This window comes from Dendrobates tinctorius, unplaced genomic scaffold (genome assembly GCF_039654945.1).
Source record: "Dendrobates tinctorius isolate UK_male_01 unplaced genomic scaffold, ASM3965494v1 ptg000017l, whole genome shotgun sequence".
Taxonomy (NCBI): Eukaryota; Metazoa; Chordata; class Amphibia; order Anura; family Dendrobatidae; genus Dendrobates; species Dendrobates tinctorius.
In genome coordinates this window covers 4,561,392-4,574,504 of record NW_027361685.1, presented here as the reverse complement: position 1 = coordinate 4,574,504, position 13,113 = coordinate 4,561,392, and the positions used below count along the sequence as shown (strand labels likewise).

At 45.8% G+C, this 13,113-nt stretch overlaps 1 protein-coding gene across 1 annotated transcript; it reads left to right on the top strand.

The window, feature by feature from the left end:
• Positions 1-549: 549 nt before the first annotated feature.
• LOC141082399 (uncharacterized) lies at positions 550-6,577 on the top strand. Its single transcript, XM_073566339.1, has 2 exons — positions 550-565; positions 3,818-6,577. Exons 1-2 carry the CDS (start codon positions 550-552, stop codon positions 5,254-5,256), a joined length of 1,455 nt encoding a protein of 484 aa, XP_073422440.1. The 3' UTR covers positions 5,257-6,577.
• Positions 6,578-13,113: the final 6,536 nt, after the last annotated feature.

The following is a 13,113-nucleotide window of genomic DNA, read 5'->3' as shown; positions in this document are numbered from 1 at the left end:
GCGCCACATATTTACTCTAGAAAAGAGAAGACTTAGGCGAGACCTAATACATATGTACAAGTATATCAGAGGGCAATACAGAGATCTCTCCAATGAACTGTTTGTACCAAGGACTGTGACAAGAGCAAGGGGGCATTCTGTTCGTTTGGAGGAAAGGCAATTTCTGCACCAGCACAGAAGAGGGTTCTTCACGGTAAGAGCAGTGAGGCTCTGGAATTCTCTTCCTGAGTAAGTGGTGATGGCCAACTCACTGAATGGATGTAAGAAAGGAATGGATGCTTTTCTTGTGAGTAACAGTATAGAAGGTTACGAATAACAGAATATTATAGGTAGATGGTTGACCCAGCTTAGGGGAAGGAATTTTTTTTCCCTATGGAGAAAATTGGCTTCTACTCTGTGGGGTTTTTGCCTTCCCCAGGATCAACAATGCAGAACAGCTGCACTAAAAATAGGCTGAACTAGATGGACATAAGGTCTTCCTTCAGCCTTCAAAACTATGTTACTAGCTTACTTTGGGCATTGAAAGCCCTTTTCTATTGAACTTACAACATGGAGGTTCCACTTGGTATTAGAAGACGCTGACCGTTACCTGCCCAGATCTGTAACTATAAAGCCAAATGACAGCGTACGTAGAATGTGCTGAGAATATAGAAAATCACTTGAAGAAAGGTATTATGCTGGGCCTGTAAGAGAAAGCGGAGGGTAATGATGCTGTTGGCTTCCTAGATCCCTGAGATCTTATCGAATGAATCTTCTCTCCCTTCTGTGCTGCTGAATGTCTCATGGTCCCTACAAGACCAGGTCCAGTCTTTCTGGCCAAACTTCCCTTTTATGATTGATATAAAGAAAATTCTCCAAAGAAGCATTTTTAGTCCATTACTGTAAGTACAAGAATTGTGCCTCATGTAGTCTCAATCAGCAGAGACGACTCCCACTAAATTGGAAAGAAACAAGAGAATGCTGGAGTCCAGATCTAAAGCAGTGCAAACTTTTATTGACAAAAAACAGGCACATATAGAGTAACAGAACAATCATGATAGTATAATAAAGAGGCAATAAATGACTGCCCGGAGCCCACTGAGACAGACAAATCAGCAACAAATAAATTTGTTATCATGTGAAAAGCACTCAGGCCCTTTGTAAGGGAAATGGATTAGTGCAGGTAAAAAGTGCTGGGGAGTCTGCACTGAAAAGAGTTAATCCACAGAAGTCTATGGCACTAGACCCTGGCAGTATGAATCTCTAGTGCTGTGGCAATGAGTATGACCCCCACTGATATCTAATTCGCTGTGGACAATATAATCTGAAAATGCAGCATATCATAAGGGGGCAGTAAGACATCACCAGTGGACCAGCGTCCCCGCAGTAGCGAGTGCAGTACAATCCAGGCAGAAAAACGACCAGCACTGTGTATTATATCTATTGCACAGATGCCCAAACGAAGGGGAAGAGAAATATCATTGTATGGACATACCCATCATGTCCTGGTGCAAAGAGAGCGCTGATTTGTGCACCCCAACACGTGTTTCGCGGTGAAAATACCGCTTCCTCGGGGGGGCATATAATATTGTGGCTATTGTGAGGTTAGAAAAAAAATTACATCCAGCAAAATGTCACCAGCGGCCCCTGTCCAGTAGCCTTTATCTCTTACTTATAGATGCTCCTGCGCAGGCGCCGCCATCGCCGGTGACATTTTGCTGGATGTAATTTTTTTCTAAGCCTCACAATAGCCACAATATTATAGGCATTATCACCAATAATATCAATGCTATTATATGCATTATGTAATAATGGGGGCAGGTCAGTGAGAAGTCAGCGACCTGTCATAAGCCAATACAGATGAATATGTAATCAGCGCACCACATAAAGCCCCGCCCACAGCCCCACCCACAGCCCCGCCCCAGAGCACGAGAATCTCATTAACTGAAAACTACAAATACAGATTACACAACAACCACAAGACGGATTTCATCACCAGGTATCACTGTAATCAGTATAACGGCGCTGACCTGACAGTGTCTGTAGGTTACTGAGCACAATCCTGCTGACAGGTTCCCTTTAAGACATCTCAGCTCTGCACTATTATACACAGTTCTCTTTAAATGTGTAATATTTCTTCTTGAAACTCATCTGACAGAAAATATTGGTCCTTACGATAGTTTAGATTGTGACGTCACCGAGCCCCATACTCTAATTACCCAGAGAGGTTTCACCACTAGCTGCTCATTTATTACTGATGGAGACTGTGGAGTTTGATCATTTCAGTAGATGTTATTGTCTATAGTCACAGTGTTTGATTACAGAAGTGTCCAAAATCCTCTGATTTAACCTCTTCCTGCAGCCAGTTTTGTGTTCTTAATCAGGCCCCATTATTAATATCTGACGTGTGTCACTTTATGTGGTGATAAATTATTCACAAAGGATAATAGAAAACAAATGGATCTTACAGATTATTCTCCAGCTTCGCACTATACCCTACATACAATTGTACACTACTGTCTGGGCACATGGCAGTGTTCAGAAGGGAAGGAGCGCCATTTAGCGTTTTGAATGCAGATCTAGCTGGAATAGTTTGCAGACACAATGTATTGGGAGCACTGTTCATGGTCACCTGGCAGCTCAAAAGATGTCCACCATGAACATGCTTGGCTCTATCTTCTCTGCTCTCCATATCCCAAGGATTGCCTTGCTCATCGCCCTATAACACCCTCACATGGATCTGGACCTACACTGGGACCCCTAGGCTTGGACCATGGTGTTACCTGCTATTCTGTGGAGTTAGATGGCAAGAAGAATAGTCAGGTAGCTGGGTCAGAACCAGAAGGACAGAATACAGAATCAGAAGACACAAGAGTAGTCAGTAAACGGGCCACGGTCACAGCAGGAAACAAATACACAAGCCGCAAGCTGAGCACAGAGGACTGAACCAGAGGAGAACAGCGCTGTATTAGTGGACACATCGCGATTTAACATGTCCCTTTTGTCACATTATTTTCAGGGTATCATCATTTCTGTCCAGGCCTATTTAATGTGTGGAAGCCTGGTTGAAAGCAATGTCTGACTTTCATTTATTAATTTTCATAGATTTTTTATTTATTGTTACTTTTGTCAGATTCAAGTTATTTCTGTCACCATTGTGGGTTTTTCTGTCATCAAATGAAGGGTAACATCAATTTAGACCACGTGTGTAGGAGGAGTGAATATTTTGACTCCACAGCAACTTTCCAGAAATTAACACGCAGTGGATGTTGGAGAGTGAAAATTACACATTTGCCATGTTATTACCCAGCACATAGTGCCCAGATTGTGCTCCAGGAGACACCGCAAATTAAGTGGATTCTTCTCACTATAATATTACTAAATACAGGGATCCTAAATGTTGTTTGCGCACACTGCAAGACTCCGAAGTGAGAGCGGATTTTGCTGGATTGGTTTATAGAAACCTTGTTGCTTTTCAACAGCCTTTGAGTCACTAATAGTGTGGGAACCTCTGTTTTTCCACTGACAGATGATGGACCTGAGTGGGGACTTGTTTTTTGTGAGATGAGAATTAGTATTATTTTCGCCTACATAACATTGATTGGTTTCTTTTTATTTGATATTTGGGAGGCAGAATGAACCAACAGTTGAACACCGCACACTACTGGTTCATCCAACAAGGTTTTCTATTAGACTGTGAACAGTCTTTGTCTTGGTAAAAATTAAAGTTTTTTTACATAGCTTGCCATTTTTATGGACAGTTTAAATAGAAATGTTCAAAAATATAAAACTCAAGGATATTTTATTAATAAAAAATAATTGTTTTCTATCTTAGCAGATGACTGTACCAGGAGATCAGAGGGACAGCTGACATCTTCAATTTTTAAATCTGATGATCTTGAGATCCTACAAGACACAACTGAAGTGATTGTTATTACTCCAGATATATCATCATCCATTCACAGCAAAGATCTGTCATCTGATCCTATGAAACAGGTCCCATCTTCTGATTCTTTACTGACTACTAAGGAAAATCAAAGACACAAAAGAGGCAATAAAAAACAAACTGCTCCTAAAGTAAAGAAGTCATTTTCATGTTCAGAATGTGGGAAATGTTTTAATGAGAAATCATATTTTGTTAGACACCAAAGAGCTCACACAAGGGAGAAGCCCTTTTCCTGTTCAGAATGTGGGAAATGTTTTAACTGGAAATCAGAATTTGCTACTCACCAGAGAACTCACACAGGGGAGAAGCCTTTTTCCTGTTCAGAATGTGGGAAATGTTTTAACAATAAATCAGATTGTGTTAAGCACCAGAGAATCCACACAGGCGAGAAGCCTTTTTCATGTTCAGAATGTGGAAAATGTTTTAACAATAAATCAGATTGTGTTAAGCATCAGAGAACTCACACAGGGGAGAAGCCTTTTTCCTGTTCAGAATGTGGGAAATGTTTTGCACATAAATCACATTTTGTTACCCACCAAAGAACTCACACAGGGGAGAAGCCTTTTTCCTGTTCAGAATGTGGGAAATGCTTTAACCAGAAATCACATTTTGTTACTCACCATAGAACTCACACAGGAGAGAAGCCTTTTTCTTGTTCAAAATGTGGGAAATGTTTTAGCGAGAAATCATATTTGGTTAAACATAATAGAACTCACACAGGGGAGAAGCCTTTTTCCTGTTCAGAATGTGGGAAATGTTTTGCACATAAATCACATTTTGTTACCCACAAGAGAACTCACACAGGGGAAAAGCCTTTTTCCTGTTCAGCATGTGGGAAATGTTTTGCACATAAATCACATTTTGTTATCCACAAGAGAACTCACACAGGGGAGAAGCCTTTTTCCTGTTCAGCATGTGGGAAATGTTTTACACAGAAATCATATATTGTTAATCACCAGAGAACTCACACAGGGGAGAAGCCTTTTTCCTGTTCAGAACGTGGGAAATGTTTTGCATATAAATCAGATTGTGTTAGGCACCAGAGAACTCATACAGGGGAGAAGCCTTTTTCCTGTTCAGAATGTGGGAAATGTTTTGCATATAAATCAGATTGTGTTAGGCACCAGAGAACTCATACAGGGGAGAAGCCTTTTTCCTGTTTAGAATGTGGGAAACGTTTTGCATATAAATCAGATTGTGTTATCCACCAGAGAACCCACACACGGGAGAAGCCTTTTTCATGTTCAGAATGTGGAAAGTGTTTTAACCACAAAGGGAGTCTTGTTCCACACCAAATAAGTCACAGAGGGGAGAAACCTCTTAAATGTTAAATAAATCTTGATCACCATCAGAGATCCCACACAGGGGAGAAGCCTTTTTGCTGTTCATAATATGGGAAATATTTTAACCAGAAATGGAATCTAACTAATAATATTTATTTTTATATAGGGCTAACATATACCGCAGCCCTTTACAGTTTGCACACATTATCATCACTGTTCCCAATAGGGCTTACAATGTAAATTACCTATCTAGTCTTTGGAATGTGTGAGGAAACCCACGTAAACATGAGGAGAACATAAAAACTCCTTGCAGATGTTGTCCTTGGTGGGAGTTGAACCCAGGACTACAGCGCTGCAAGGCTGCAGTGCTAACCACTGAGCCATCTCACCATAGAACTCACACAGGGGAGAAGCCTTTTTGCTGTTTAGAATGTGTGAAATATTTTAACCGGAAAGCGCTTCTTGTTAGACATCAGAGCAGTCAAACATGAAAGAAGCCTTTTTCATTTTCTTAATGTGGGAAATATTTTACTTGGAAATCAGCTGTTAATAAACATCAGAAACGTCACATAGGGGAGAAGCCTTTTTCTATTTTCATAGTGTTGGAATAGTTTTAACCAAAATTGAATCTTCTTAAATGGGTTGTCTCTTGTCATTCCTCATGTTTGCTGACAAAAGGATAAAACTAAACTTTATTAATTCCAAATGTAAAACTATACCCATAATTCACCCCCTGAAAGTTAATCAGTAGGTGACTAATAGAAAAAAACATATACCACACATCTCAGTATATAGGGTGAGGTGACATACACACTCACTCTCCAAGCCTCATATTTCTACGTGTTTCATTGTGATCACCAAAGGCGTCATCAGGTGACTATTTAATATTGATCTATATTCAAGCGAGACTAGACAAAAAAAACTTAAACTCATGTATCATGTTATCCAAAACAGAAAACTAGCCACATATAGGCAGATCCCAGACTTCAAACTATATACTTCATATAGTTTTTACATCACGAGGGACATGGATCTATCATTCTACAGGAAACAACCTAGGGGTTTTCAGCCTCGGTTGGAAGAATACAGATCTGCTCCATTGACCATCGCTGAACCATGGATATGTTTGGAGAAGCCAGGTTATGATCCTCGGATCAACTGGCCTTTTACCTTGTATGGACTGTATGGATTGTCATCTTCCTACACTTGTCGTTACCTCCTCTCTGTGCATGCCACAGGTGGGGTAGTGACCCTGGGAGCGAATCAGCGGAAGGCTGAGACTCTGTAATGTGCACTCTGTTGGGTATTTTGCTGGGACTGTTCTATGTGTTATCTGCCTGTTTTGTGGTTCAATAAAGCATTGCCACACTGTTTTACCCTCACTGTGTGTTGTCTGAGTAGCGTTATGCCCATATTAAAGGGACAGCCGGCATTTGGTGGGACAATTCCTGTTCCATGTGTTTTCGGCCACAGAACCGGGGCGCCCGCTGACCACCCCATGTTTCCACAGGCATGCTTCAATAGTCTCAACGGGAGGCTAGAAGCTGCTATAACCCGATCAGCTCTGCTACATACAGGCAATGATCACTTCACCTGCATGTAGCAGAGTTGCTCACTTGCTATGAGCGCCGACCACTGGGCAGTGCTCATAGGATCCGGCAGTGACAGCCATACAGGTCTGCTGGAGACCTCTGGTTGTCATGCCAACTCATCGGTGACCCGCGCTCACATGACAGGGTCACCAATGTGCGGGACTTCTGGCCCATCATGTGTGAGAAAAGATGTAGGCTCAGCGCCGGGGCCCCCATCAAAAGGAGGGAGTCCGATATCAGCGTACATTTACACCTGATGTCAGAAAGGGGTTAAAGGGGATTGTTTATACAGAGACAGAAGTGGTAATTAATCATGTATACATACAAATAATTACAAAAATACACACATTCTAATGTTAAATAGTATATAGTTACCACAAGAAAATATAATTTGTGTAAATCAAGTGTAGATATTAGTGTTGAGCATTCCGATACCGCAAGTATCGGGTATCGGCCGATATTAGCTGTATCGGAATTCCGATACTTAGTTCCGATACTTTTTTCATATCGAATACCGGAATCGGAAGTTCCCATAATGCTAGGAGCCCGCTCGATTTGATTCAGCCAATGGGGATCCTCAAAAGTGTGGGCACATCCTGTTAGGCATGTAGGCATGTTAACTACTGGCATGGCTGTGATTGGCTGCTGAAATGATGCCATGATGCACTATAAAAACCGTTGCAGCCGCCATTTCTGGTCACTCTGCTGTGAATTCAGTTAGGGACAGGCTGCTGTTGAAGACTGTGAGGGACAGTTAGAAATAGCGATCATCCAAAATATCTATTGCTCTACCCAGGCTACATAATCCACCACTGTAGCATTTTTGTAGCCCAGCAGCGCTGTTTTAATAGCTGTCTGCAAGGGCTGTGTGAGTGCAGACCCACGCTGTGTAGTGTGTCCTGCAGGCACGTCTGCTTGTAGGCCGGCCAGCGTGTGTCTCTGCCTCATACACATTTTTCTTTTATTGCTGCTTTTTTTTCTCCTGTATAGTGTGCTTCCATACGTATCCATATACGTTGGCTGCAAACACTAAAGGAGTGGACAGCGGAGCCTTTCAGCAGCCTTTCAGTGCTATAGCCCATTTCTCTGCACTGTTTTTGGTTGATAGGTCTCTCTGTGTGTGAGTGCAGCTCACGTTGCAGTGTGTTCTACAGCCATCGCTAGCTGTAGTCCGCTCAGCGTGCGTCACTGCCTCATACATAGTCCTTTTTTTGCAGCTAATTTAGCCAGATTTTTTCTCCTATATTAGTGTGCTTCCAACCGCATCCATTGTCATTGGTTGGTTGCAAACACTATATAGGATTAGATAGAGGAGCCTTTTTGCTGGCTTGTGCCCTTCAGGGCCAGCCAGACAGACAAGTATCACCCTATTTTGTGATACTATAGCTTTCAAACTTTGGTCACATCCTTTTCTTTCGCCCCCCCCAAAAAAAGGAAATAAAGTTCACCAAACACTCCACTTTACAGTTGTCTAGGCCACATTAGATCATATTAAAGTGTAGTACACACACTCTTAGCCAAATTAGTGTTTCTTATACTGGTTAGCAGGTGTTCAGGAATAAGAACACTAAGCGCCCCCTTTTTTACTTTTCTGCCTATCTATCAGTCTACCAAGATGAAGAAGGCAGGGAGTAAGGCACGTGGTCGTGGCCGTGTAGTTTCAGCAGGGAGAGGACGGGGGGATTCAGCAGGGAGAGGACGTGGGGATTCGGTGTCTCCTGCGGCCACCAGTGACCCGGCATCCCCCACTTTTACCAGGCAACAGTCCTTCATGCGCAGCTTTGTAGGACCTCGCCGTACCCCACTGCTGCGTGACGAACAAATTAAAGCCGTTGTCGGATGGATGGCAGCTAACGCATCCACTTGAATGACTTCCGCATCCTCCCAAGGCCAGAGCACTGAAGAGCAACCATCTGTCTCTTCACCACCTGCCAAATTGCCCAGGCAGTCTGAGAGCCCTGGACAGGAGCCATCTCAATCTTTACTTCTGTTCTCAGAATCTGTTGGCTTGGAAAGAGGTGGCCAGCAAGCAGCATTCTAGAGCGTGAAGAAGAGGGAGTATGCAGTGATGCGCAACTGCTTTGTCCCTCTGAATCTGAAGAGGCGGGTGGGCCAGTGCCTATTGTCAGCACACCTCAGTGCTCATCTGATGATGATGAGACTCAGTTGCCAATTTCTGGTGCGTACGGTGCTGGCGAGACAACTCAGGACCAGCCGGTGCTTGAAGAGGAGAGTGGAGATGATGAGGTCCTTGACCCATCATGGCGTCAGCCACAGGAAGGTGGTGGGAGCAGCTCTGAGGAAGAGATTCCCTGAACGGCCAAAAGAGGAGGGAGAGGGCGGGGGCAGACTTGGTTGCCTGTAGCCTCCACTTTGGCACCCGTGAGGAGCAATCCTCTTCCAAAACACAAAACGGGCGCTCCCAGGACTTGCAGTGCGTGGTCTTTTTTTGACACAGTTGCAGATGACATTTGCTTTGTCAAATGCAAGCTGTGTCATCAGAAAGTGAAACGAGGGAAAAATGTGAGCAACCTCAATACCACAAATATGTGGAAACATGTGCGTACCAAGCACAAGGTGGAGTTACATACACACACTGAAGATGTAGGCCAACCTTCAGCAGCACCTACCACCTCTTCAGCTCGTGTTGGGGCCTCTTCCTCCAGCTCACACACAGCTGGTTCGGCTTCCTCACTGGAACGCCATGGAAGAACCACTGCCACTGTTGTCCAGAGACCCAGTGAAATTCCACCCACTGAACCACGTTCGCAGTCATCATCACACTCCCAGGCCACTCACCAGCAATCGGTAGCACAGGCATGGGAGAAAAAGCGGCCATACTCGGCAAACCATCCCCGAGCACTGGCTCTGAATGCCGGCATTGCCAAACTACTGGCCCTTGAGATGCTGTCATTCAGGCTGGTGGAGACTGACACCTTCCGGAACTTTATGACATTGGCAGTTCCACAATACAATGTGCCCAGCCGCTTTTATTTCAGCAGGCAAGCCGTCCCTGCCCTGCAAAAGCATGTGGAGGGAAAAATTAAAAATGCGCTGCTAAATGCCGTCAGTAGCAAGGTCCACCTGACCACCGATGCGTGGACAAGTAGCCATGGACAGGGACGATACCTTTCCCTCACTGCCCATTGGGTCAATGTTGTGGAGCCGGGTACAGATCTGGAGAGTGGCTCTGTACGTATTCTGCCAACTCCAAGGATTGCAGGAATGCAGTCTGTACATATTGAGCCCTCCTCCTACTCAGCACTGCGTGAGCCTGTTAGGCTAGATATGAGCACAGGTGTGGCCAAACGTCAACAGGCCGTCCTTAAATTAATTTCTTTGGGGAATCGGAGCCACACAGCACAGGAGCTCTGGAATGCCATCAAGAGCGATGTGTGGTTTGTGCCAGCGAATCTCCAGCCAGGTTTGGTAGTGACAATGGCCGAAATCTAGTGGCAGCTCTGGGCCTAGGCAACCTCACTCACATACCATGTCTGGCACACGTGCTCAATTTGGTCGTGCAGAGCTTTCTGAGGGACTATCCGGATCTTGATGCACTGCTGCACAAGGTTCGCCTAGAGTGTGCTCACTTGCGGCGTTCCAGCATGGCAAGATCGCGCATTGCATCTCTGCAACGCCGATTCCGCCTGCCAGAACATTGCATCATATGTGACCTCCCCACCAGGTGGAATTCAACGATATGTTGGAGCGGTTGTGTGAGCAGCAGGCAGCAGTAATGGAGTACCAGCTGCATCAGGCGCAAACAAGTCGCACTGTGCGCCGGACACACTTCACCACCACTGAGTGGGCCACTATGAGGAACATCTGCCAAGTTTTGCGTGCCTTCGATGACTCCACGCGGATGGCCAGTGCAGATGATGCACTAGTCAGCATGACTGTCCCCCTCATCTGTCTGCTTCAAAAAACCTTACAAGCACTAAGTGAGGAGGTTTTTGAAGAGGTCGAGGATGAGCAGTCAGAAATGCCATCTGCTTCTGGCAAGTCTGCGCAACGTGCTTCCACACAAAGGCCGAGGCAGGGGACACTTAGTGAGGAGGATGATGAGGAGTCAATGGAGGAGGAGGAACACATCTCTCCAGAGGAGGGAGGTACACAAGGCTCTAGTAGTCAGTGTGTACAGCGAGGGTGGGGTGATGCTGAGCAGGCAGAGATGCTGCCTCAAGCTGGGGACAGCGTTTCCGGTCCAGTTGGCAGTCTGCAGCACATGGTTGATTTCATGCTGCAGTGCTTGTTAAATGACCGCCGCATCGCCAACATTCTCCACACGGCTGATTATTGGGTGTACACCCTCCTAGATCCTTGCTACCGGGGCAACTTACAAAGCCTCATACCACAGTTGAACCGGGAGCGAAAAATGCGGGAGTACCAAGAAACACTTGTGCAGGCCATCATGTTCTCCATTCCCCCCGCAAGTGTTGCTGGTAGTGCTTTTCAAAGCAGCCATGTGGGTAGAGGCAGTGGAGGAAGCTCTGCACAAAGAGGTAGCAGAGGCAGTGCCGCAGGACAAGGCAAGGCCAGTATGGCCCAAATGTGGAAAAGTTTTGTGGGACCGCCACAAACGGCTACACCATCACAGATGGCTCCAGTCAGCAGGAGGCAACGTTTCCGTCAGATGGTGACAGACTACTTGTCTTGCCCTGTTAGTGTTCTCCCAGACGGCTCTTCCCCGTTCAAGTATTGGGTCTCTAAGCTGGATACATGGCCAGAGCTTAGCCAGTATGCATTGGAGGTGCTGGCTTGCCCTGCTGCCAGTGTATTATCGGAACCTGTCTTTAGTGCTGCAGGTGGTGTGGTAACAGACCGTCGCACGCGACTATCCGCCGATAATGTTGACCGGCTTACTTTCCTGAAAATGAACAAGGCCTGGATCTCACCTGAATTTGCCAGTCCTCTTCCAGAATAAATAATTGGCTGGCAACAGGATCCAGGTCTCCTGTTGTGTTCATGTTTCTATGACCTGAACTTTATTTCCTGGGCTACAGCAACGCCCGTTGTTGCTCAGAAGTGCTGTCCACACAGACAAAACACTCGCTCATGTGTAAGTGGGGTTCGGTAACGTCAGCTGATCCCCTGCTGTGTGTACGGCAAAGTGTCCTGCTCCCTCCACAGTCAAACAACCTCAGATTTACACCTGGCTCCAAGTAGGCCTCGGCCTACTACCTGATTTTCCCTGGGCTCCGACACCACCAGTTGGTGCTCAGAAGTGCTGTCCGCACAGACAAAACACTCGCTCATGTGTAAGTGGGGTTCGGTAATGTCAGCTGATCCCCTGCTGTGTGTACGGCAAACTCTCCTGCTGCCTACAACTTCTGACTACCTCTGATTTAATATGTTCTCTGATTTGCCCTCTGTCTCCACTCTGTTTTGAGTATTTCCTCTGGCCTACAACACCGCCTGTTTCTGCTCTCAAGTGCCGTCTGCACAATCCACACTTGTTCCTGTGTTACCTGGGTCCTGTAACATCTGCTCATCTCCAGAGGTGAGCACGGCAATGTCTCCTGCTTTGTCTACATTCCCACTACTTGTAGTGGAAATGTGGACAGAGCAGGAGACATTGCTTGACTCACCTCTAGGGAGAAGCTGCTGTTACAGAACCCCAGTAACACAGGAACAAGTGTGGGTTGTGCAGACGGCATTTCAGAGCAGCAACTGGCGTGGTTGGAAGCCAGAGGAAATACTCGAAACAGAATGAAGACAGAGGCCTAATTGGAGTACGTTGACAGTTAGTAGTAGTCTAGAAACAATCGCAAACTGCCACCAAGTAGGCCTCGGCCTACTACCTGATTTTCCCTGGGCTCGACACCGCCAGTTGGTGCTCAGAAGTGCTGTCCGCACAGACAAAACACTCGCTCATGTGTAAGTGGGGTTCGGTAACGTCAGCTGATCCCCTGCTGTGTGTACGGCAAACTCTCCTGCTCCCTCCACAGTCTAACAACCTCAGATTTACACCTGGCTCCAAGTAGGCCTCGGCCTACTACCTGATTTTCCCTGGGCTCCGACACCGCCAGTTAGTGCTCAGAAGTGCTGTCCGCACAGACAAAACACTCGCTCATGTGTAAGTGGGGTTCGGTAACGTCAGCTGATCCCCTGCTGTGTGTACGGCAAAGTGTCCTGCTCCCTCCACAGTCTAACAACCTCAGATTTACACCTGGCTCCAAGTAGGCCTCGGCCTACTACCTGATTTTCCCTCGGCTCCGACACCGCCAGTTGGTGCTCAGAAGTGCTGTCCGCACAGACAAAACACTCGCTCATGTGTAAGTGGGGGTCAGTAACGTCAGCTGATCCCCTGCTG